The sequence below is a fragment of the Sceloporus undulatus genome, chromosome 5 (genome assembly GCF_019175285.1).
Source record: "Sceloporus undulatus isolate JIND9_A2432 ecotype Alabama chromosome 5, SceUnd_v1.1, whole genome shotgun sequence".
Lineage (NCBI taxonomy): Eukaryota > Metazoa > Chordata > Lepidosauria > Squamata > Phrynosomatidae > Sceloporus > Sceloporus undulatus.
In genome coordinates this window covers 116,056,554-116,081,026 of record NC_056526.1, presented here as the reverse complement: position 1 = coordinate 116,081,026, position 24,473 = coordinate 116,056,554, and the positions used below count along the sequence as shown (strand labels likewise).

The 24,473-nt window shown below is 40.2% G+C and overlaps 1 protein-coding gene and 1 long non-coding RNA gene across 3 annotated transcripts in view; one reads left to right on the top strand and one right to left on the bottom strand.

Moving 5' to 3' along the window:
• Window positions 1-4,270: 4,270 nt before the first annotated feature.
• Window positions 4,271-24,473, bottom strand: part of C5H4orf19 (chromosome 5 C4orf19 homolog) — a 34,577-nt gene continuing 14,374 nt past the window's right edge. Inside the window, exons 2-5 of one of the 2 annotated variants that reach the window (XM_042468985.1) lie at window positions 9,997-10,053; window positions 8,460-8,677; window positions 7,559-7,612; window positions 4,271-6,169 (exon numbers count right to left, since the gene is read on the bottom strand). In XM_042468985.1, coding sequence (XP_042324919.1) covers window positions 5,269-6,169; window positions 7,559-7,590 — 933 coding nt within the window. In that variant the 5' untranslated portion in view covers window positions 7,591-7,612; window positions 8,460-8,677; window positions 9,997-10,053 and the 3' untranslated portion in view covers window positions 4,271-5,268. The remainder of the gene's footprint in view (window positions 6,170-7,558; window positions 7,613-8,459; window positions 8,678-9,996; window positions 10,054-24,473) is intronic. The other variant, XM_042468984.1, reaches the window with a different exon arrangement.
• On the top strand, window positions 9,133-19,882 carry LOC121931337. The gene is made up of 3 exons (XR_006104114.1): window positions 9,133-9,327; window positions 17,359-17,428; window positions 19,489-19,882. It is a non-coding gene; the product is annotated as an uncharacterized LOC121931337 (long non-coding RNA).

Below are 24,473 nucleotides of genomic sequence, written 5' to 3'. Positions count from 1 at the left end.
CATTTCTGCGAAGTGCAAATGCAAGCCAAGGCCAGTGGTAGAGTATTAGCAAAGACTAATCCAGCCAAATGTTGTCAGTAATTTTCTCGTTCCATTGCTTCAGCTAAACATGACCGCGATGCAATAATCCCTGAGACCGGCAGATGGCTCTCTTACACATTGGGAAAAAGAAAAACAGGGAAATTGTTCTCATGTTTTGGGAACTGAACTTGAGCAAGAATAATTTTTGATTAACTTTTGCCCTTTGGGTTTAGTTTGTGTTCCTAATCTCATTCACTTGGAAATAAGTTCCATTGAACAATTACAGTATATATGTTTCTTCCAAAGCACACACACACTGATTATTTTTTCCATTTATTGTTGTACTGTAATACTATAAAGCACCATCCAGTCTCCCTGACCTCCTGAGCTGTGGCAGTTTCCACATTCCCATACTGTATTTAACTGTTCATACTTCCAAGTAAACATACCTATGAGGGGGCTTCAAGGCAGCCCCCAGTATAACTCAATATATAGATTACAGCTTTTAAAGTAGTCCGTATCCAATGAAATCATTGGAATAATGGAAATAATCACCAGATACTGGGAGAGGTGGGCCTTTCTGCTACTTCTCACACAATAAAGCAAGGACATTGGGTGTTTTGCTGGTGTAGAGGGCCAAGGGAGTAAGAAAAGCAGAGAAAGTCTAGTTCTAGCAGAAGTAAGCTAGTATAATGTTAGAGCCTAACCTGTAGTCACAAGTTAGTAGAACACACAATACTCTTGTTATACAGAACTTTTCTGTTTTCATAGTATCAAAAAGAGACAAGCTACTTAAAGTCTAGGAAGTGTGTAACTATGCAAAAGCTTTCAGATTAGATAGTCACCCCATGGTGAAGGTTTGCATGGGTGGGTTTCATGGATAGGTATGGCAATGTTCACACAACACAATTATAGCCTTTAGGGCTGAAGGGCAGGGTATAAATAACATAAATGAATAGAGTACTATGATTCCACTTGCAACTGCCATGACTGCATCCTACAGAATCCTGGGATTTGTAGTTGGGGACTGGAGCTCTCTAGCTGAGAAGTCTAAATGCGCCTCACCAATCTATAGCTCTCAGGTTTTCACAGGATGGAATCATGGAAGTTAAAGTCAAAGCATAGCACTATAATTTTGTAGCCCAAAAGAGCGAATGGAACAACACCAGGCATATATGTGGTCTGTCAAGGCTCTTCTTTCCAGACACTAAGACAAACACATTTCCTTCCTTTTAAAAAGCTTTCCCGAAGGACAAATGAAACTCTGAGCCACAGAGGTAATATGTTTGGTTTTAATCTTTGTGGTTTGGAATTTGACTTCTGTCTCATGCAAAACCATATCAAATTTTCATATATGTATTAATGTGTGCCAAAGTATGTAGGCTTGGCCTGATATTTCTGAGGAAGTACCTCCTGTGGATTTATATCTAACTAAAAAAGGAAAAATGGAATTTCAAGAGAGAGGAAAGTGTGTGTTTGTGTTGTCTATACAGTTGTGTCCTCTTTGCTGCAAACTTTGAATGGAGTTTCTAGTACACCCATTAGAGAGGAGGTTGTGATTCAGTGGTTAGGCCACTGTTACCTAACATGGAGCTGTATAAATGTCAGACTTATGATTATCTATATTGTGTGCAACTAATGTAAGCATTGATGTGTATAACCATATGGAAGCCTGATACTGTGATAAAGAATAAACCCAGAAAAATGAGTCATTCCACATGTGACAAAGGAACATTTATTTGCTTGAGAGCCCTAGGAGCTTTTTACCTGGTTTAGTTGCAAGAACCTAGGACAGTGGTGGTGAACCTATGGCGTGCGTGTCATCTCTGGCATGTGGAGCATGTGATACTGTGACAAAGAATCTGAGCTCTGTACCGGCTCCTTCTCTTCCCCTGCCCTTCCATCCCTTCAACTGTCTCTGGGAAGGCAGTTAAAGGGCTGGGAGGGCAGGGGAAGAGGAAGAGCCAGAGAGAGCCTCTTTCCCCATCCCTCCCATGCCTTCAACTGGTTTCCTGAAGCCAGTTAAAGGCAGAGGATAGTGGAGGGAAGAAGGAGCAGGTGTGTGTGGGCCTATATCTCTTCCCCCCACCCTCCTAAACCCAGTTAAAGGAGGGAAGGCAGGGGAAGTAATGGAGCAGGTGCATGCCTGTTCCTCCCCCCTCACATACCTTTAACCTGAGAGCTATAGCCTGTTCTGTTTAATTACCAAGAATGAGCTCAAGAAAAAAACACTTTAAAAAAAGCACTAAAGAAGAATACTATTACTTTTATTTTCTCTTATGACTATGCTTGTCTTACATGAAAACACCAATTGCTTCATAGAGCCAGAGTGGTGTAGTGGTTTAACTGCTGGACTACAATTCTGGAGATCAGAGTTTGATCCCAGTTCAGCCATGAAACCCACTGGGTGATCTTGGGCAGGTTGCATGGCCTCCAGAGAAGGCAATGGCCAACCACCTCTAAACGAATCTTGCCAAGAAAATTACATAATAGGTTTGCCTTAGGGTCACCGTAACTTGGAAACCACTTGAAGGCACACAACACAATGTCTTCAACCTTCTTATGCCTCTTTTTAAAAAGAGTTATTTGAAGGAGTTTTCCTATGTTATGTGTGTGTTTTTTGAAGAATGTGTTTTAGCAATTCCGAAACATAGCCATGTTAGTGTTAGTATGCAAAGGGATCTTGCTGTACCTTTGAGACTGAGTGAAAGAAGTTGTAGCACCAGATTTTGCAGACAGATCTACTTCCTCAGATACAAGTGATTTAGCAAGTTGTTAAAGCATTGCTTGTTTAAAGTTACCTTTTTGAATTACTACTCTCAGAACCCCCCATCAGTGAAAATAATATTTATCTGCCTAATAACCAACCACTGTGATGGTACACATGAAGGAGGAGGAGGAAGGCAAGAAGGAAAGGAAGGAAGATTTCCAAGGATATTGAAAAAGGACAGATTTATTATATTTGGAAATGATTCTGATTTACTGTAGGTACACATTTCAAACAACAATGCCCTTCAGGGAGACATGCTGGCAATGAAAAGGCACTTTATTTTGCAGTTTATTTGCATTGATACTGGTGCAAATGACCATTATATGGACGTATTGGAGCTTTTAGGTCATGTCAAACAACGCTCTTAATGGACTCCTTTCATAAATTCTTCTTGTGAATATTAAGAAATGTAGTCATACCAGTGCATGTCACAACTTGTCATTTGCTTGCAAGCGTGTGCAATTTGAGTTCCATGTTAATTTGCACTTAGTCACACTTAAGACTGCAGCATAAAAATCCCTTGCTTTTGTGTGGTTTCATCTTAGAGCAAGAATGTCTTGTGCTTGTAAGCTACAGCGTGCTTGTTTCTGGCAGGTCAGTGCTGAAAATTAACACTTGTCAGGATTAGTGGTAAGGAAGCTGATGCACTTTAGCTGCGTGGGTAAACTGACACTTTAATGCTGTGTATACATACAGCACATAGGTGGAAGGGGGAGAAGCACCATTAGGCTTTGGTGGAAAGAATGAATAATTAAACCAAATGTCTGCAGGGCAGAAACCTGTAGCTGCTTAGAAGGTATGGTGAAATTTGGGAGTATTTAGCCTATAATAATAATCACTATTTTTTTTTTAAAAAAAAACACACACACCAAGGTTTATAAAAATACATAAAACTAGAGCTAAAGCTAATGTTCTTCTGCTTTGATTTTTGGGTAGAAATCAACAATTATAGTGTACATGTTACTTCCAAAGTGCACACATACTGATCTTTTTTTTCTCATTTATTTTTCTAATATTGCAAGGCACCATCCAATCTCCTTAACCGCCTGGGCTGTGGCAATTTCCACATTCCTAAACTTAATCAGGAGTGACTGAACTGTGGGTGGGAAGACGTCACAACAGTACATGCATTCAATCAAATGTAGCTCAATGATGCTGCCACTGAGTTCAGTGTAAATGAACAAGCAAACACCTTTGCCTGGAGTAATCCTCTCACCCCACTGCCCATCCTCCAAAAAATTGAAAAGGGGAGCTTTTTTTTTTTTTTGGCACTGCTGAAAAGGCAAGCCTCATTAGTAGTTTTGGCCAATAATAATAGCTAATTAAAATCCTTAAAAAGCAGAGCTTTCCCTCCAGTCCATCTGCCTTGGTCCAGGCCTCAGAGGGAGAGAAGAACTGCTAGACCAGATCCACTTCCCCACCACCACTCTCTTCTCCTTTTGTGTCGTGTCTTTTTAGATTGTAAGCCTGTGGGCAGGGAACCATCTAATTAAAAATAATAATTGTAAGCCGTTCTGATAGCCTTTAGGGCTAAAGAGTGGGGTATAAATACCATAATAATAATAATAATAATAATAATAATAATAATAATAATAATAATAATTGGCAATTTTGCAGGTTTGCTTTGTGAATAGTGGAATGTCCTAGACCATGTAAGCCTTGGAGGATCAAGAAAATTCCTCTATGATCTGGAAGTGTGTCAGGATAAAAATTCAACATACTTTTTCATTACTGCCCTAAAGGGACTATATTAATCAAGGTTGTCCTCTTTTTATTTCAAGTGGAATTGAATTTGACCAAAATCTAAGTGCTTTCTGTGTGAAAGAACAATTGTTCTTTAACAATTGTTTTTGGTAATCATTACAGCTGGTGCCGCCACCATCTCTGCAAATAGAAGAAAGAAACTATCTTGGCAAGAAGGAGCAGCATCTCACAATGGGGGACAGGGCGGAAAGAGACCTCAGGTTTGGTGAAACTACTTTATACAAAATACATACTTTTAAAATTAAAGAGCAGCCAAGGAATTCATGATCGGTACCAGAACTGGACTGAGGCAACAGTCTGTTGCACACAAAGGTCTATTCCTGATTGCCCCAAGTTTTCTTCATGTCAGCAGCCATGAAAGAATCATTTTGCTGCTGTTGTAAACACAATAAAGGGTGGAAGTTTGAAGTCTGTTGCAAATCACCCAGAGACCTGCCAGTAAATCTTGATCTATTATCTGTTCACTGTGGTTTAGTCAGCTGGCACAAAAGCATTAGTCTGGGTGATGTAAGTACCTCAGCAGTGTTTTGGAGAAAGCACAGTGATGGGTAGCACAGTGGCTTCTCTTGCTAAGTAAGTCACCCAGTGATAATTTATTCTTTCCAGTTGTGGATGTACTGGGCAAAGATCCTAACTGTTGTCCTCAAAGGTTGGGCCCCCAGTATAGCATTTCAAACAACTGGAGAGATCCTTAGGAATATCCTAGTAGTCATCTAATAACCCTCCTCCTCCTCTGAATCTTCTCCTGCTGTGGCAGCCTCAAGTGCTGCCAGAGCCTCAGCAACATCTGCATCCTCCACCTCTAGCTCTCCGTTAACCTCTTCATGGCCATCATATTTGGCTTCAGACACTGCACCTGCCTTGGTACCTGGAGACATGATATCACTGGCCATTTTGTCCTCAAAACAAGGATTTAATAGGCCTGTCCTACATGTTTTTCCTCTTGAATCACAGCTTTTAGACTCCCACGATGGCAGGTCTCTACTATGTTGGCTCACATCTGTGCATTCTGTGCTTTGCTCTGCATGCGTATGATGGCTTGATGGGTTCTTGCTTTTGACAGCTCTTAGTTTGCCAATGTCACTGGGATCACTGGGTCCAGACAGATTGCTTTGGCCATCCTGTATGGCACCTTGAATGGAAGAAGTGTTTTCATCTGTGCGCTGAGATTCCTTAAGGTGGACAGTTTGTGCTGTTCCTAACAATAGCTTTGGCGGACCTTCATTCTTTATGGTTTCATGGTTATCATAAGTCTGTGGTTCAGAAACCCTTTTAACTGAAGAATTGGATAATTCATTGGAGTATAAATGTGCACTGTGGTTTGTGTTGAGATTGGGGTAGGAATGGATACCATTGCACTTTTCAATAGAGTTCCCAAGCCCTTCCTCATGAAGAGCAGTTCCTCTGTGGTTTTGAACAGCATCTTTAGTGCTGTTTAATTTGTTCCTGTTTGCTGCTGTTTGTACCTCAGAATTCTGCAATTTGTTTTTGTGTACTGGAATGTCATTGATGAGTTTGCTTTTGAATTTGCCTCCATCTTGTTCATCAAATTTGCAGTTGGTTATTTCAGTGATGTAGTCAGATGTCTGCACTTCTTGGGGATCAAAGATGTAGCTGGAGAGAGTTTGAAAGTACCAGTTAGCACCAGTTAGCACCAGTTAGTATTTTCTTTCTCTAATGGAAAGAAAACAAAACAGATACATCTAGTTGCATTCTTCAAACTTAATACCTGAGTCCCAAGATTCAGCAGTATTTATAATCCAGGGCAGGTGGTGGTACCCTGATGTTTTCTAGATGTTTTTGAATTACAAATTCCACAAACCCCATCCCTCATAGCTAATGGACAGAGATTAAGATTCTTTGAAATGCAGTAGTGACCTATGAAGGCTTTGTTGACATCATCCTGCCTTAGCTATTGCACATGGTTGCTATGTGTGCAGTTTGGAAAGTAGGGCTAGATATCACCACCTATTTTTGTCTCTGGGAAGATTGGGGCAAGTTCTCCTCACATCGACAGCAGAAACACCTGCAGTTTCAGGCTCTTTTGGCACCCATTTTCCAGTTCCTCCATGCCACAGTAGGAAAAAAAAAAAAAAAGCAGGTGCTGGAAGCACATGGCTGTTGGCTTTTTTAAGTGCCTCACTTGCTTTCAAATGTCCTGAGGTGGGGTTCTTTGCTTCCAGCAATGTTCCTTTACTCCAAAGATGCAAGGCATTTTTTTTAAAGGCAGCAGCCACACTTCCTTTGCATGGAAAGTGAGGCTGCCACCTTTTAAAATAATGCTCCTTCTCAGAATCCCTGAAAGCAAGCACAGCATTTTAAAAAAGGGAGCAGGTATGCTTGCTTCAGTTGGAGGAGAGAATATATGGCTGTGACTTCCCTCCTTGTTCAAGCAAAACGAGCAGTTTGCTAGTTCTTGAAAAAATGCCATGTTAATACCTGGGAGGAAGAAGAGGATTGCTGATGAAATTCAGTAATAAATTGTGATATCTGAATGGGTGACTGAGACAGAAGGAATGGGAGTAACTGGGAGGTACTAGGGCTGCAAATAGGGGCTTCATGGATTGCTTGTGGTTCACAGTCTGCAGAATTTCTACACTTTGGCCTGTTACAGACAGCCAAAATAAAGCTGCTTCGAGTCACAGTGGAGGTATGGTGTTTCAATGATGCATGCGTCCTAAGAGTCCAGAAGTCGCACCAAAGCCACGCTCCAGCCCTAAGGACTGGAGTGTGGCTTTGGTGCGGCTTCTGGACTCTTAGGACGCATGCATCAGTGAAACACCATACCTCCACTGTGACTCGAAGCAGCTTTATTTTGGCTGTCTGTAACAGGCCTTTGTCTTGTTTCTGCTGCTTGTATTGATGGGGCTGTTTAAACTAGGTACTGTATATGCTAAGGATGCATCATTTGCCATGGTACCATTCAAATTACCTTTAGAAAAATAATTCTTCCTCCCCTTAAAAAATTAGCCTGACCCCAATTAATGCAGAATCTGCCCTCACCTTTGTAACATTTTACAGCACCTGCACCCCATCTGGATTCTTCTTGTTTAATATCTGAAAAGACAGACAGAAAGGGATAGAAGGGATCAGGTACTTCATGTATAGTATAAAGTATGACCAATTGAAAAAAAAAAACAGTTGTTTGCTCTCTATTTCCCCAAGTCTTCACCTTCATTTTAATAGAACTATATGGCTCAGAAAAAAATCTAAGGATTTTGGAAGGATGTAGAAAAGAAATGGGTGGCTAAGGGCTGAACAGACTGCCCCTAAGGGATTGCCTGCAGCTGCCTCTTTCTTCGCTGGATTGGGGCTGTGGTGTGTAGTTGCCACTGCTTCCAAAATCCATGGATTGGGGCAGTGGCAACTACACGCCACAGCCCCAATCTGGCTTTTCCATGGCACAAAAAAAGAAGCTGCAAAAAAGTGGCTGCTTTTGGTGCTGCAGAACGGCGCCATAGCCACCGCCAGTGTAGTTTTTCAGCACTCCTTTGACGTTGCACCATTTGGACACAGCACCAGAGGAGTGCTGTGATGCTGCCCACTGTGTGGTCGGATGCATGGTGTGACTGCGGCATCAGGGCAGCATCGGGGCATGTGTTTGGTGGATGCCACACCCCCAATCTGCCCCCAGGCTGTCAGGGCCCCGAGAGAACAAAATATTTCAAGTTTATAATCATGGATGAGAAAAGCAAGGGTGTTTCCCTGTTATTAAATACAGTAAAACTAGAAATTGAGAGTTGTTTCCTTGGTTAAATATTAACCAGCACCATCTTGCACTCAACTTGACAGAAGGAATTGAAATTAAATATAAACTCTTCCTGGAAAGTGAGGTAGGAGCAGGGAAAAGCACATTCAGCTTCTATGATTACAAGTGTATGGCAATTACAGCACTGCCACTTACTTTGTAGCCATTCACCCACTCTTATTAAATAATTGCTGCCCATTTTGTGTGTTGAAGGTGTTGTTTCTCTACAATACAAGCCATGTTTTGAACAGATATCGGGGAGATATTCCAAATACAGATGATGAGACGGGTTCATTTGGAAGAGAAGAAAAACGACAACTGCAGATAGCTGAGCACTTGGTGTGTACCATGTTTCGCCACTTAGTGGCTTTTGTCTGAAATGAAATGTAGCGTTTCAGGCTTCCAAACCTGAAAAGCTTGTCAAAGCTTCCTGAGAACCTTTTGGAAAGTATTTAATCCAGTCAGATGGTCAAGACAAAAGAGTCTTGGAAAAAAGAGCAGGACTTTTCATAAGCCTTTTCCCTGAACTAAAATACCTGGATTTCTGAGTAACTGTATGTTTGCCTGGAAGTTAATCATTTCACAAAGCTGCAGTGCTGACCTACATTTCTTCCCATCATAAAGCTAACAAATTGTGTTATCATCCTTCCATCAGAGATGCAACTAGGCAGAGGGTGGCATGGACTTCTCTGCACCACCTCTGACCTACTGCCTCAGCCCTTTGACTCACAAAAGTTCCCAGATACAGCTGGACCTATTCACAAACATACATTTATTTTATTTGTACTTCCTATTCATATGAGAAGGACACTGTTTATGGTTAGTGAGATCACAGTTCTTAGTATAGAGCCTGACTAACTGTGGACATATTTACACTACAGATTTAAAACTGACTTAATAGTTATTTTCTCTACTCTGAGAAATGGCACCCTTGTGATCTGTGTAAGAGGGTCTTATTTTTGGATGGCTGTCCAGTTTCGAGAGAAAGAAACCTTGATGTTACCCACCCCATGAAGTTACAACAGTAATTATTTCTTAAATTTGCATTTGTACATATAAATCAGAGCATGCAACTTTTATGCAATTTGTGCCACCTTTAAGGGGGGCATTTCCCCATGTATAGCTGGCCATGATAAATTTGGTGTTTGGAGTCTATGTTTGTCTTCACTTGAGAGAATTTAGAAATGACTTCCAATTCCTTCCCAGTTGGTATTCTGGGAGAATCATCATGTATATTCTTTTACTTGTGTGTTAATTTCTGGCTTTTGAGGGGTGCATTGTTTGACTTTTCGAGTTTCTTGTCAAATTATTCTTTTCTAGTTTGAGCGATTAGGGGATCAGAAGTTGGCATGACAGATTGTTACTTAGAAAGAGAGCCCCCTTAACTGTAGCAAAACAGTTCCTCACAAGAAAAAATTGTGAACAATCTAAAATTGTAAACAATGTGCAGTCCATGCTGAATTCTGATTTATGGTAACCCTGAGGCAATTCTATCATGGGGTTGTCTTGGCAAGATTTGTTCAAAGAGTGTCTGCCTTTGCCTCCCTCTCAGGCTGAGAGGGTGTGATTCACATATGATCATCCAGTGGGTTTCTATGGCTGAGCAGGGCTTCGAACCCTGGTCTCTAGACTCCTAGTCCAAAGCTCAAACTATTACATCATGCTGTGTCTACTAAAAAAAAAGCCTACTTACCAATAAATCAGTGGGATCTGGATAATCATGATTTAATGTCTGGATGAGCAATGGCACCTGTAATAGTAATTATGGAACTTGGTTAGAAAATATGTTTCTATTGTATGCAGATGGTCACAATTCTGCACTTTGTATCCAGACATATTAGCACCTCACAAGTGAGGCTGATGAGTCCCTTAAAAGATAAAATTATACTCCTGATGATGTCTCCTAATGATTCCTGTCCCACTTTGAGAAAGCAATGTTGTTTTGAGATTTCTGGATAACAGATGAGTGAAAATCAGTTTCACATTCCATAATATTAAGATTTTTTTCCAAGAACACATTTCTTTCACTCTAATTTGGCCTGAGTTTTCAATTTTTTAAAAAGTCCACTTGAAAATGTATATGCTTTTTTGGACATCGTCCATTATGTTTGAATTTATTTCTCAGCTGTTTCATTTTTGTACATATTTTTGATTGGAAATTTTCACTGTAAAAATCAGAAAAAATGAAACAAACAAATCATACTCCCAATTACTTTGTAGACTGCACATTTTAGTCTGAGATTTGCACTTCAGGCTGATTTATATTAAAATACAAAGCAAATACATTTCACCACGTTCCTGTTCTTTGCATTCTAGCAGCATCACTACTGTACAAAAACATTGGCTGGAGTCCTGTTGTGCATAACGCAAATTGCCTGAATGGGTACCTCATACCTTTAAAATTTCCTATACTTTAAAATTTCATTTAAGGAAGGGGTGGGGAATTGGTGGTCTTTCAGATGATCACTCTAGCTCTTTTCATCATCAGCCAAGATGAATGGTATTCAGGGGGGGAAAAACATCTGGAGAGCCTCAAGTTCTTCACTCCTGAGGAATATCTTTCCAAAGGCCATTAAATGAGTCTCTAAGGGTGAGTATTTCTAAAATATTCTGGCCCCAGAGCTGCCTTGAATCCCACCCCTTTACCTCTGAACTCTGAGTGATGCTGGGTGGCTGTCTACATTGTGTCGCCTGCCTCCACCACTGTTGGCATGAGTCATTCTCTCTGAGGTCGAAAATGAGGTGCCAACATCAGTCACATTGCTGGACACCTCGTTGTGACATCAGAGATAGCAACTTATGCCAGTGGCAGTGGCATCAGGTGACACAGCAGCATGCATGTGTATACAACCACTTGGTGTTGCTTCAGAGTGTTCAGATGTTCCTGGAAAATCTGGAGCAAAAGGTAAGTCTTTGTAATCTGGTTTAAGGGAGGTATGGCCCAGAGTCAGTGCGGAATTGGCATCACATCATGAAGAAAGTCCACATTCCAGTGGGGGTTTGGCCGGTGTCATGAAGGCAAAGTACCACGAGGGCTGGGGAGGGTGGTGGTTCATTTGGCCTGTGTAGATATGTCATAGGTTGGCTGAGAAGAAGTCATACTTCTGTCACAACTAGTGCTATCAACTATACTACCCAGGCTGCTATAAATAGTAAATTAGTAAATGTCCTGATTTACTAATACCCAATAAATGCTGAACCAAGGAAGAATAGCAAGGAGGCTATTTCAGAGAGTCAAGGAGTGAGTTGTGAATGCATGCTGGAAGGTATAAAGAAGCTATAACCTGAACAATAAGGATGAGCTAATACCATGCTTCACTGCTGGCAATCTGAGAATAGTTGCATTGTTTCCACCATGAAGGACCTCCATTCATAAATTCTCTCCCATTTGCCATGCCATTCTTTGTGATAGTACCAGCCATGCTGCAAATGCAGGTTCAGTGCCTTATCAATTTGGTTGTGGTAGAAGTCTTGTTTGCTCATGGAGATCTTGCACTTTGCAGAGATGTGTTCTAGGTTTGAGTCACCATTCATGCAGTCAGCGCTACAGTGCCTGTTACCCCAGAGTGAACTCTCCAATTCACTCATCACCTTTGTCACAGCTTCCCTATTGATAATAAGCAGTGCTGGCTTCAGGCAGCTTCTCAGTCAATATCTGTCTTCTCATTGAGACATTCTGAATAAGCTTCCAGAAGAACCCAGGATGGCCTCAATTGGCAGAGCCACCCTGTTAATCTGTTTGAAGATATATGATTACTGGATGCATTGGCATGTAGTCTATCTAGACTGGGATGGCTATCAACATTGCAAGGGTACACTCCAAAAAAATACACAACTGGAATATACAACACAGAGCCAGTTTGGACGTGAACCAATGTTATGCAGCAGTATAGCAGGTTTGACTAGTATTCTCATAGTCTGATGTCAGCAACGTACTGTTGTTGCCTTGTCGTTTTACCTCTGGACTGCAAATGCTACACTCATTAATCTTTTATTCACCTTGTGAACACAGGCATGTCACTGTTATTGTTTTACTCATCAGGAGCTCTTATCTGAAATGCTCAGGAACTGCAAAAGGTGGGAATAGCCTCAGGTCTTAAACCACTTTGCAGAAAGGTTGTTTCTTTAATATTACTGCTTTACTTAATATAAACATACACGCAATCTCACACAACTGGAAGGGATCCCAGGACCATCTAATCCAAACCCCCAGCCTGTGCAAGGATCCACCACTAAAGCACCCCTGAGATGAGAGCCTTTGTTTAAAAACCTCCAAAAAAGGAGTGTCTACCAGTATTTGAGATAGACTACAGTCAGCCCTTCTTATACATGGATTTTTTACACACAGATTCAAGCATCCACGGTTTGAAAATGTTCAAAAAAAGTATAAATTTCAAATATCAAACCTTGATTTTCCATTTTTTTAATAAGGGACACCATTTTGCTACATTATTATATTTAATGGGACTTGAGCATCCACGAATTTTGTTATCCACGGGGGATCTTGGAACCAAACCCCAGCGTATAACAAGGGTCCACTGTATTCCACGATTCCTCTTGTTCTTAATGTTTAGGTAGAATCTCTTGTAATCTGAGTCCACCAGTCTGTGGGGCTTGTCTACACCTTCCAGAATACTCTGGGATGTTCCTGAAGTGTTCTGGTCCTGAACTTGCCCCTTATCTGCTTCATAGTGACAATGCTGCCTTCACGTATGTGGTCCCAAGCCACCTGCTGCCCAGGCTACTGGGGGCCTTGTTATTGCCCCAGAGCGACATGCCTGTAGTGGCGGCAGTGTAGAGGTGGCTTACATCTCTGCAATGATGAGACAGACTGCTTGCTGCCTCTGCCATGATGGGCACATTGCTCTGAGGCCAGAACGAGGTGCCCAGTCATGCATGGCAGTGGTGGTTGGCTTGGGACCACATAAGTAAGCCACCATCATTGCTGTGAAAAGACTGGACAACGTGCAGCAAAAGCTGAGTTAAGTAAATGTAGATTAAAGACAGTCTGGATCTGATTTGGGGGTTTCAGTCTGCATCATGTAAACAAGACGTGGTAAGCCTATGGGGAGTTTAGATTATTTAGTCAGTGTAGACAAGGCCCAAGTCTTCTTCCCTGGAGCAGCAGAAAACAGACTGTACATGACAACCCTTCGGACTGATTTAAAGATGGCTATCATATCACTTGCCTAAGAAAACCCTATGAAATTCATGGGATCACCACAAATTGAAAATCAACTTGACGACACACACACACACACACACACACATTATATCACTTCCCAATCTTCTCTACTCCAGGTTAAACATACTTAACCCACTCAACTGTTCCTCTTAGACCTTGGTTCCTAGACATTTTATCATCTTCATCTCTCCTCTGATCATATTGTCAATGTCCTTCTTAAGCCGAGGAGACCATAGCTGGTAATACTATTCCTGTGAGCTATGGCCAATGCAGAATACAGTGATAATATTACTTTCCTTGTTCTGGACACTACAGTTTTGTTGATGTAACCTACAAATCATTTGAATCTTTTAAAAAATGACATGGGTTGACAGCTTAAGTTGCTTTCCTGCATCAGGCCACAGCTCTCTTTAGTATTTAGGATGCCAGATAGCTTCAGTTTGTGAGTCAGAGGTAACAGCTGTCCTTCTTTGCTTTTCCCCACTATTTGGTATTTAGTACTATACTGCCTCTGAACATGGAGGGTCCATTCAGCTACTCATCACTGATAAGCTTATTTGTAATGAGTTTAATATTAGGCCTGAATCCAATTGCTAGTCCCAACTAAAACAGACCCACTGATTAAACTGCTGAATGTTCAGTCAACACTATAGTAAATTCCACTGATTGACTAGATCTACTCTAGTTGGGGTAAGCAATTGATTTCAGCTATATATTATATCTGCCTTTCAACGTAATGCCTGCCACTATATCTTGTGCACATTGTTTGCTGTGTCATTCTAAATTCAGTTATTAATCACAGATAAAGCAAACCCATCAGATCATTGCAACTTCCATCAGCAGTGTCCCATTCATTCAGTGTCTCTACTTTACTTGGGACCAGTACTGGAATTTAGCTGTATACAGTTACACATGTTCTGCACAGGCTCTGGCTGCTCCTGTGAAGATGCCATTTATGAATAGAGATGTCAAGGTTAGCTTATTTGACTCTAATATTGAAGACTAAAAAATGTCAAAGGTTTTCTCCCTGCTGAGGGACAATAACTTTTCACAAATCTGTGACAATTTGGTGCAGTTTATTCAACCAAAAGCATTATGTTTTGTTCAGGTACTGTATATTTCTACGCCTCCCCCCAAATGTTGCTTTTTGTGCAAAATACAATCCTTTATACACAAAACCTTTGCACAAAAGTGTATAATGTACAGAGATATTATAATGTGTTCAGACATCTTTTCTAAATGACGACGAGAAAGTCTGTGAATATTACTTTCAGTCTATCTGTGAGAAAAAGTGCTTCCCACTGATGGATACTGTTGATCTTTGAAAACATCAGAGATGCCATATAGCTTTCAAGTGGTGTTGCTTCTCCAAAACAGCCATCTTGTATAAGAAGGTGGCTCGAAGCACCACACAGAGTGTTAACTAGGCTGAAATATCAATATGATTACCAGCCCCACTATGAATACTTCAATGCCAACTCCAGGAATTATATTTGGCTATGCAGCACCCGGAAACAAGTGTATTTTTATCTATAACCTTCCTGCATTTACTGTAATATGACAGAACACTGTAAATAAACAATAGGGGTCTTTTAGGAAGACTTCATACAGATAACATGACAGACATTGAAAGTAATCAATAACAGGCTATTAAAAGACTGAATAACACTTTGTAAATTTCCTCCCTTAGTTCAAAAGCCTTTCCAAGACATAGCCCAATAGAACACACTGTGAAATTATCTGAATGTTTCAGAGCAGCCGGCTTTTCAAGGGAAAAACAAGCAAACAAATGGTTTCTGCTACTAACTTCCACATCTGAGAGGTTAGCCTGACACCATGTCAACCTTGAAGGACAGTAGCATGGTCAGGGTTCCATGTTGCCAGGTTGCAAAGTGAGCATTTGCAGCTAATGAGTGACTCTTGCCCTTCAGAATAGCAGCATTCTGTCCATTTTAGAAACATAGAAGGAGCGGAGCAGAATATGCCAGTGACTTGATTTCTTTTATTTGCATGATCCATGGCACAGAATTTCTGACCTCCATGTATGGGCATGAAAGCTGGATAGTGAAGAAAGCTAACAGGAAGACAATCAATGAATCTGAAATGTGGTGCTGGAAGAAAGGTTCTACAGATATCAAGGACTGCTAAAATGACAAATGAAATATTCTTCAAGCAAATCAAGCCTGAACTGACCTAGAAGCCAATATAACTAAAGTGAGACTGTTTGTTGTACTTCAAACATATCATAAAAAGCTATGAAAAAGACAATAAAGCTTGATAAAGCAGAAGGCAGAAGCAAAAGAGGAAGATTGCATTACAGGTGGCTAGACTCAATGAAAGGAGCCACAGCCCTGCATTTGCAAGACCTGAGCAGGGCTGGAGGTCTCTTATTCATAGATAATGGCTTGATGGCAAATAATAACAACACATATATAGCAGTTTGGTAGTGATGTTGAGGAAAAAACATCCCGTTTTTATGCCAGAGCTTTTACTTTAAATGATTGAGAAAGGATGCAAGGGGAGGGGGAGAAAAAAAAGTGAAGACACAAACACAGACATGCCTACCTTGTAAGTGAGAAGACTAAGGTAAACTTAAAATAGTTGACATCAGGTGGAAAACTTTTGCCCTGCCACATATCTGGGTTTCCTACCAACCCCAGATTATGGGAGTTGTAGTTCCAAACATCTGGAAAGCTTCTTCACTCGTGATTTGAATGTAAGACATTAAAACAATGTCAGTTATTCTATTACATGTTTGCTTGGTTTCTCACCTGGAGTATCACATACTGGATGCAGTGATTTATGCTTTGGTAATCTTCAAGATGGAATACTCTCATGTTCATTTGCACTGCTCCAGATGTTGCTGGAATGAAACTTCCATCTGTCCTCATCATTGACCATGTTGGAAAGGTCTGATGGGAACTGTGCTCCAAAAACATCTGGAAGGCCCCATTTTGCCAAGTGCTGTTAAAATGCATTATACATGGAACTGTCTTTGACAATAGTTTGCAACTTGAAGTAGGATATAATTCAGTTGCTAGAATTTTAGTTGGTTTCTCTAAATGGTGCTTTATCATGTCAGTTTTGAAAGGTCTGCATTGGCTACCCAATTTTAGCAAGTCTAATTCAAGGTGATTTGGCTTGTCTTTGAAGCCCCAAATGGTTTGGAAGTTGTGTTGTCTAAAAGAGCACCTCTTCTTATATTTATCTGCTTATGTTTTAATGGAAATATGTTTTCCTTCAACAAAATACGTTTATCTCTCTCTTTAGGGGACCAATATCCTTTCTTGGGAGATATAGCTGGTGCAACACTGTATTCTTTCTTGCCTTTTAAATTTTTAATATTTAAATTTAAATTTACGTTGTTACCTAGTTGAAAAGTTTTTATGACTTTCATGTATTTGTGTTTCAGTTTACACTGTTTTTCAAAGAAACATCCATGCTAGCCTATTTCAGCATCAAATGGAACAGAAGCACCATTGAGACTGATTTATTTTAGCATGAGCTTTCATGGATATAAAATGGAAGTGCCTTTGAAGAAAGGGATTGATATCCATGAAAGCTCATGCTAAAATAAAGCAGCCTCAAAGGTTGTGCTTGATTCCTTTTTCAGTCTGAGGTTTATAAAAGGTTTATTATATTAAATACTTTATTTTTGTGTATACCACCATGATGTGTTGGAAATAGTTTAGAGTTTATGGAAGTTGCAGTCACACACATCTGGAAGGCACCAGGATGAAGTAAGGCAGTTAAAGTGAACTTTTCATTATCCTAGGTTTCTGTGCGGATTCTAATCCTCTCATTATTTCGTATACCATCTCTCATAGCTTTTAAATATCATCTCCTTGTTTTATTTTAACATTCATCCAGACAGATTATCCAAAAGAACAACAAAACAAAACAGAAAACATCATCTCCAGCCCAAGGATTCCGGTGCAGGGTAAGCTAAAAGATACAAAAAAGCCCCACACCCACAAGATTGTTTGTAGGTGCAGAACCAAGAATATTCCACAATATCCATACACCCAGTGCCAAAAAACATGTTTCAATGAAATGCAACATTTATTCTGAGTTGCTCGAAGTACTTTTCGTAAAAAGAAAAAGAAAAAGAATGTATCCCAAATGTAGAAGATTTATTTGGACAATTTTTCTCCCAGATTTTCTCCCTGCTAAAACCCCCTTATACATGGAAGGTGAAACTGGGTGACATTATTTACAACCCTTCAACTGACACTGTCACAAAATGTCTGCCTTCTATGCTTAGATCTGTCTGAGTTCTGCAAGAAAATGTGACTCTGGGCCCAAATGTCTCATCTGTAAGGATAAAAGTTTTTTAAAATGATTTATCTGTTAGTCATCTTGCAGCCTGTTCTTCAACTGAAAAGCAGAATTGAAATCATCTAACATAATTTTTTTTAAGGCTCCTAATTGATCACCTCTACCATCATAAAAAGAACCGGGGAGATAGCCCAAGCTTTTGTTGAACAGCATCAGCCATGGAGAACATTCTGAAAGCAAACAGATTAAGAGAGTTTCAGACCTTTTATTTAGGTTGGCAGGGCTCTGGTGCCTTTGACATTTGCATGACAGTTAGTAGTATAACAGGGAGTGGGCATGCTAGTGATAGTTTCCAACTGTTACATAGACATCAAAGCTTGCAGATATACAGGAAAGCTTGCAAATGTACAGGGGCCCAGCTGGGAAAAGAAGGCTGGCAACCGCACAAAGGAACAGCTAATTTTCAGTGGCAGTTGGTGGTTCCCATGTCAGTGAATCCACTGTGGGTTTTAGTCTAAACTTTAAAGGAATTGTCCAAGGTGCTGAGTGTGGTTTGGGGATAGGCTTTGGCACTGTGGAAATCTCTTTTTGAAGTTAGGAGTACAGTGTGGAGCAGGTTCATTGCCCCCAGTGACATGGAAGTAGCTAGGTGCTCCAGCTGGATTTATCCTGGGATCACTGCTGTATATCTTGTTCTGTGTTCTGCATTGAAGTGTGATTAGAAGTTGTCTTTGCATCAACTGGTGGTTCCCTTGAGAAAGCCAAATTAGACATAGGAATGGAAAAGGACAAAGGACTGTCGCTAAAACACATAGTGTTTAAGTTACTTCCACTACTCAGTCTTCTTTTAGGAACTGCAATGAAATTTCACAGTTTGTCGGTGCTGCTGAATGCTATCACAACTGGATGCTGCAAGGCAAAACCAGTTATGAGTGTTTTGTCAGCAGTTACAACAATACTTAACTGGTTGCTATTTATCCAGAAAGGTAGCTTTGCTGTCAGTCACATTTACCCTAGTTTAGATTTGGGGGTTCGGGCCAAACAGTCCCACACGCCAGACGTTGCACAGATGGTGCTTAGTAGGTACCTGCTGAAGAAGAAATGAAAAGGCTAGGATGTTAATAATCAGTTTCCTATACTCTGTGGTGTGAGACAGAAAAGAAAAAGAACAATAGCTATTTTTTGAGACATGTTAGCCTCTCCTTTTGACTGTGTGCATGGCGACAGATTTTCTTGGGATCCTCAAACACAACAATTGAGAGTTGGGATGCTCATGAGAGATTTATGTCTGATGTCCTGAAGTTGGGCACCAACCTGCAAGAGTTTAGAGAAAAGCAAGTTCCACGCATATCAAGTTCCATGTAAAATGGACCACAGCCAGCCATTTCCAGAAAAAATTGGAGTGGGTCAATCAATCCTGAACTAGCATAAAAATGCTGGTGAAGCCAGCTTAAGTACAATATCAAAAATAGTTGATAAAAGTACTTTTTAGAGCATTAATAATGAAAATAATAATGTCAACATTGGAAGTGTGGAAGGTACCTGACCTATTTTGGGGATTGGGTCCAAAACTTTATCACAGTCTTTCTTTGGATCCTCTTAAATAGCACATTGAATTTGATGACTCTGTGATCAAGCATGTGTAACAGCATGACAGACAGACTAACAAACATTTTAAATTATAGTATGAAAATAATCCATGTTTTCCTCCATATTCTCAAGGCATTAAAGATGGGAAGAACTTCCTGATATTCCACAACCATCCCCTGAGCAATGCCAATTTGAGTGATGGTCATTCATCCAACACCACCAATTGAACTTCGTGGCAGAGCTGACATTTGAACCTATGTTTCTCTAATCGGAATCTGGGTCTTTATGCACTACATCACACTGCATTAATTTTCTCCTGTAGAATGGTTTCTTTGAGCAACCCTTCAGTTTTCTATGGGTTGAATGTTGCTGTTATCTCCTTAAAGTTGAGACAACAAACAGGCAAATGAGAGAGGTTCTGTTTGGACTCTCGTGTTTACATTACCAACAGAATGCTGCCTTTTATTTGCATTTTTTGAAGCTTCACTGAAGAGGAGAGCAGCAGCGATCTGCAAAAGGGGGTGGATGGAATACATATTATCCTGGAGGTGATGTAACAGAAGCAAATACAGGTTGATGTTCAACATCCAGGATAAGTTTTAAGAGCTGATGGCTACAAATGTAATATAAGTAAAAATGACATAGAATTTGAGTTCTGATCTTAAAATAAAAGTGTAAGCTCAGGAATGCTATAATGGTTTTTTTTTCACCACCCTCAGGAGCTAGTTAGGCTTCAGACAGGATAGTAAAGTTCTTTCAGCTTCAAACAGATAAGAGAGTGGGAACAGAAATCTTTGAAAAAAGATCTGACAAGGTGGTTTATAACTTTTTTTTAACAGAAGCTACTTGAATGTCTCATCTTGTCTGTCTAACCTTGTACTAAACCATCAAATCACTATTCAAATTAGGTGATTCTATGCATTTCCAGACAAATTTCCATTGCAATACATTTGTAGCAATTCACTTGTTGTATACTGTTCACAGCTTCCCTCAAGATTGTGCTTTTGTTCTAACATCATGACATAAAATGTTGCCTTAACTCTTCAGTCAGTCAGATGTCTGTCAGTCTCCAAATAATATTTTCACATGACCTTTTACTTCCAGGGCTCTCATGGCAATGACAATCTAAACCAAGCTTAAAGTAAGAGGACAAATGAGAGCTCTTCAAGTCTCACAGGCTGTGCAGACTGCCTCTAAGTTGCACTGAATCGTGGCCACAGCAAGGCCCCATCCCCAGTAGCCACCCACTTGCTCTACCAGAAACTTGTGAAAGGGCCCCCAAACAAAATAGGTAATATTGAAAGACAAAAACATAGTTGTATTAGTCTGGATCAGTATGCAGAGGAATCTTGTAGCCCTTTGAGACTACCTGACAGAAAGAAAGGAGTTAGTCACATAAGCTTTTGTAGACGTAAACCAACTTTCTCAGATGCATGGAGTGAAGTGCCTAGCTATAGAAGTGCCTAGCTATAGAAATGGAAAACTTGTGGGAATGGTGATGAGGTGACAAGTTCAGTTTTAGTGATGGTCATTGATAAGGAGAAGAGTTAATCATGACATGAAGAGATGTATAGAAGAACTTGTCACAAACACAGATGCCAACTCTGCCTACACATCTACTTAGAAAATGTCATCACAGGACCTAATCACATCACCCACAATATCAGAGATGATTTCACGTGCTTATCCTGTAATGTGATATCTCTGAAAAGAATGCCCTTCAGCACTTTAAATTGGGGAAACAGGCCAGTCTCTACACCAGAAGATAAATGGATATAAATTGGACATAAGGAATGGGAATGCACAAAAAGCATTTGCAGAACATTTCAATCTTCCTTGGGTATTCCATCTTGGACCTTGGAACAATGGTCCCTGAACAAAAAAACTATAAAGGAAGTTTGGAAAGAGAAACAGCAGAATTGGAATATATCTTAAACTCCAGTCCATTGACAGTGGATTTAACAGATACAATAGTTTCCTGGCACACTACACACATTATAATGTTAAGTTAACAATCTAGCCTCATGAGGGTTCTCTTCATTCCATCACATCTCCTTTCTGGTTCCCAACCAGCATCACACTACATTCCAGTAACACCCACTGCCATTCATATGGTTATCTACTCACATTTGGCTTTAGGTAATATCCTTCCTCTTGCACCTTGTCCCCCAACAACCATTGTTAAAACTGAATTTGCCACATCATCATCATACCCACAAATTTTGCATTTTTATTCTGTACACACACACACACACACACACACACAGCCTGCTTACAAAGTCCTTTCCTAGGCACTTCACTCCATGCATCTGAGAAAGTAGACTTAAGTCTATGAATTTCATCAGGTGGTGCTGGTCATGCAACCAAGTACACTCTAGTAAACCTAAGCACTAGCCACCCTTATTTTAATTTATTTTGAAGTTTCAACCAAAATGAAACACTCCAAGTAGGTAGTACATTGATATCCAAAGAACTTCAAGTACAAATTTAAAGCATCTCTCTCTGTGGCTCGAAACAGATGGTCCAAAAGAAGTGGCTTCCAGATGCTTTGAGGATGTGGTGTGCAATTGACGCATGCCCCTGAAGCATCCAGAAGACACTCTGAGGCCGCCAAAGGTGGCCCCAAATCCGCCTGGGAAAGAAATGGTAAAAAACCCCACTCCTGTTGTTGGACTATTTGTAAGCATGGCAGCAGCCTGCTTTGACAGGAGGCTGTGTGGTTGCCATGAACCTGGGCTGATCATGGCCTAATTGTGGCTGGAGTGGCCAGATGCGTCTCCTTGCCGTCTGTCTGCTTTGCTCTTGTGTCTCCATCTCTCTCTTTCTAACACACAGAAAAACTTCTTTAAAAAGCAGATCAAAGCATAATATTATTCTGAAATTGAACAGAAGATGAAGGAATAAAAAAGGCCAAGTCAAAAGATCTTCAAAACATTTTTTTTTAAAAAAGGGAGGGAATGGCAGGGGATGTTACAGGAACAGAGGATAGGATTAAAAACCCATGCCTTGGTGAACAGAGTTCCACTTTGGGGGCATTCAAACCGAGAAGCTTTTTGCCTTCATTCACCCCTCCGCACTATCCATACCTATGTGAGATGAGGGTGGCACATACCAAATAGCCTCACCTGTTAACTTCATGGAGAGAGAACAGCATATCAAGGTCTGGAGTTATTCAAGCCTTTAAAAAAGGTAATAAACCAGCAAGTTCCAAAACGCACTGTTACACACATGCTTTTGACTAAAAGGCAGCTATTTATAAAAATGTCCTCACAGTTTAATCTTGTCAGTACCCCCTTAAAGTACCTTCAAGAAGTCGGTAAGAATTACCTTAGGGCATTTTCACTATTTCACAGTTCATCGCTAAGTGATGGTTATCTCAGACATACCTCCTCTTTATATTATTGCCTGAAATATTTCTGTGTAGAATTTATAAGCACACATTTCCCCTGATGATAAAATAAAAGATAAACTATGAAAGAAGCTGTTTCGCCTTAATTATAGCCCAAAGCTCTTCCTTCTTTCCTTTTCCTTCCAGCAAGAATGATCCCTAAAATGTGAGGATGAGACCTCAGACCAGTTCCAACTGCTAAGTAGATAATGCTAACATATATAGCCAGATAAATGAGGTCTATATTCCCAGTGCTTGTATGAGAATTGTCTGAACATGGGTCTTTTGCTTCCTCCTACGCAAACAAGAGAATTAACCATCGTTCTTACCATAGTATTAGGGACAGCAAATAAATGTGTTGGTTTTGCATTTATTACCTCTGGAAACAAGGCAATGTGCATCTTGCCTCTGGAATCCATAAATGCCCAAGGTTTGCAGTGCAATTACTACTCCCCTTCAAAATGCACAAAACCATTTTTTGAACTGAAAAAATATACACAAATATGTGTACGTCTGAAAAATGCACACAAGCCCACATTAGACAGCAGGTGAAACATGCAGAAATGTTAATAAATTAATAAATAAATGTTAAAAATGTTTACATTTTGACAAAATTTAGGTGTGGAAATCTCAAGTAGTAAGTATGAGGGGCTGCTTATAAGTTATGGGTTAGTGTGTTTGAGCTGGGAATGGGGACATTTGAGAGGAACATGGTGGCCATGCTTCTCTTATATGTCTTTATGTTATGGGTTTATTAGCCTGTTGTGAAAAAAAAAGAGGGAAGACAACAGGAGAGGGTGAGGTTGCAATTCTATCACACAACCCCACCTCAGGGGGAAAAAAAGACCTTTGAGGTTGTGAGATGATTTGGCACATTGGGTTTTCTCAACCCCACAGCATTCCCTTGAAAGAGATAAATGTGACTGAGGCCTACTGGCCATAAAATGGTAGCACTGAGGCAGAGCCCATCACAAAATGGTGGTGAGTGGAAGCAGAGTTTGGTGTAACATGCTAACAATCTTTACTGCTGTTTTATAAAATCCGCCTTTGGAAACTGCTGATTTTTGGCTACACGCTGACAATTGTTATTGTTGTTTTATAGGATCCTTATGGCTGAATTCTTTGCTACAGTGAGTTCCTGGTAGAAGGGAGTTCAATCAGTTTTCCTCGAACGAAGTGCAAATATTGGCTCTTGAGGTATCATGATTCAGCTCCTCCAATTCAGGAAGAATTTGCTTATCAGGAGGCTTTCAGTAAAAAAGACTTTATATTTGATATTCCCTCCCTCGTGTCTCTCAAAGTATCTCTCACCTCCTGTCATTCCTTCTCCTTTTATCTTTTTCCCATTGAACTTACAACCTAATTCCAACTGCCAGATTCTTTCGCTGCCCTTCCCGATGCTTTACATTCGTTTCTTCTTTTCTCTTTCACCCCTTTCTTCTTATCATTAAAAAAACATACCAATTAACAACAGTTTTAAAATATTAAACTTTCCTTCAAATTCTTCCCCTGACCCCTTTCTCTAAGGAAAGAATATCCTCTTTGTTCTCTTCCCTGTTAGATTTTTCTGTGTTCCACCTACCTTTATGTAGCTATGCATGGTTTTAAATCATTTAAAACTATTTTATCCTTTTTTGACCTGTCTTCATTTAACCTGGTAAATTGTTTTATATCCCCTTACAAATCATTTTATTGTTTCCCTTGTTTTAAATTGGTCAGGTTGATCTGA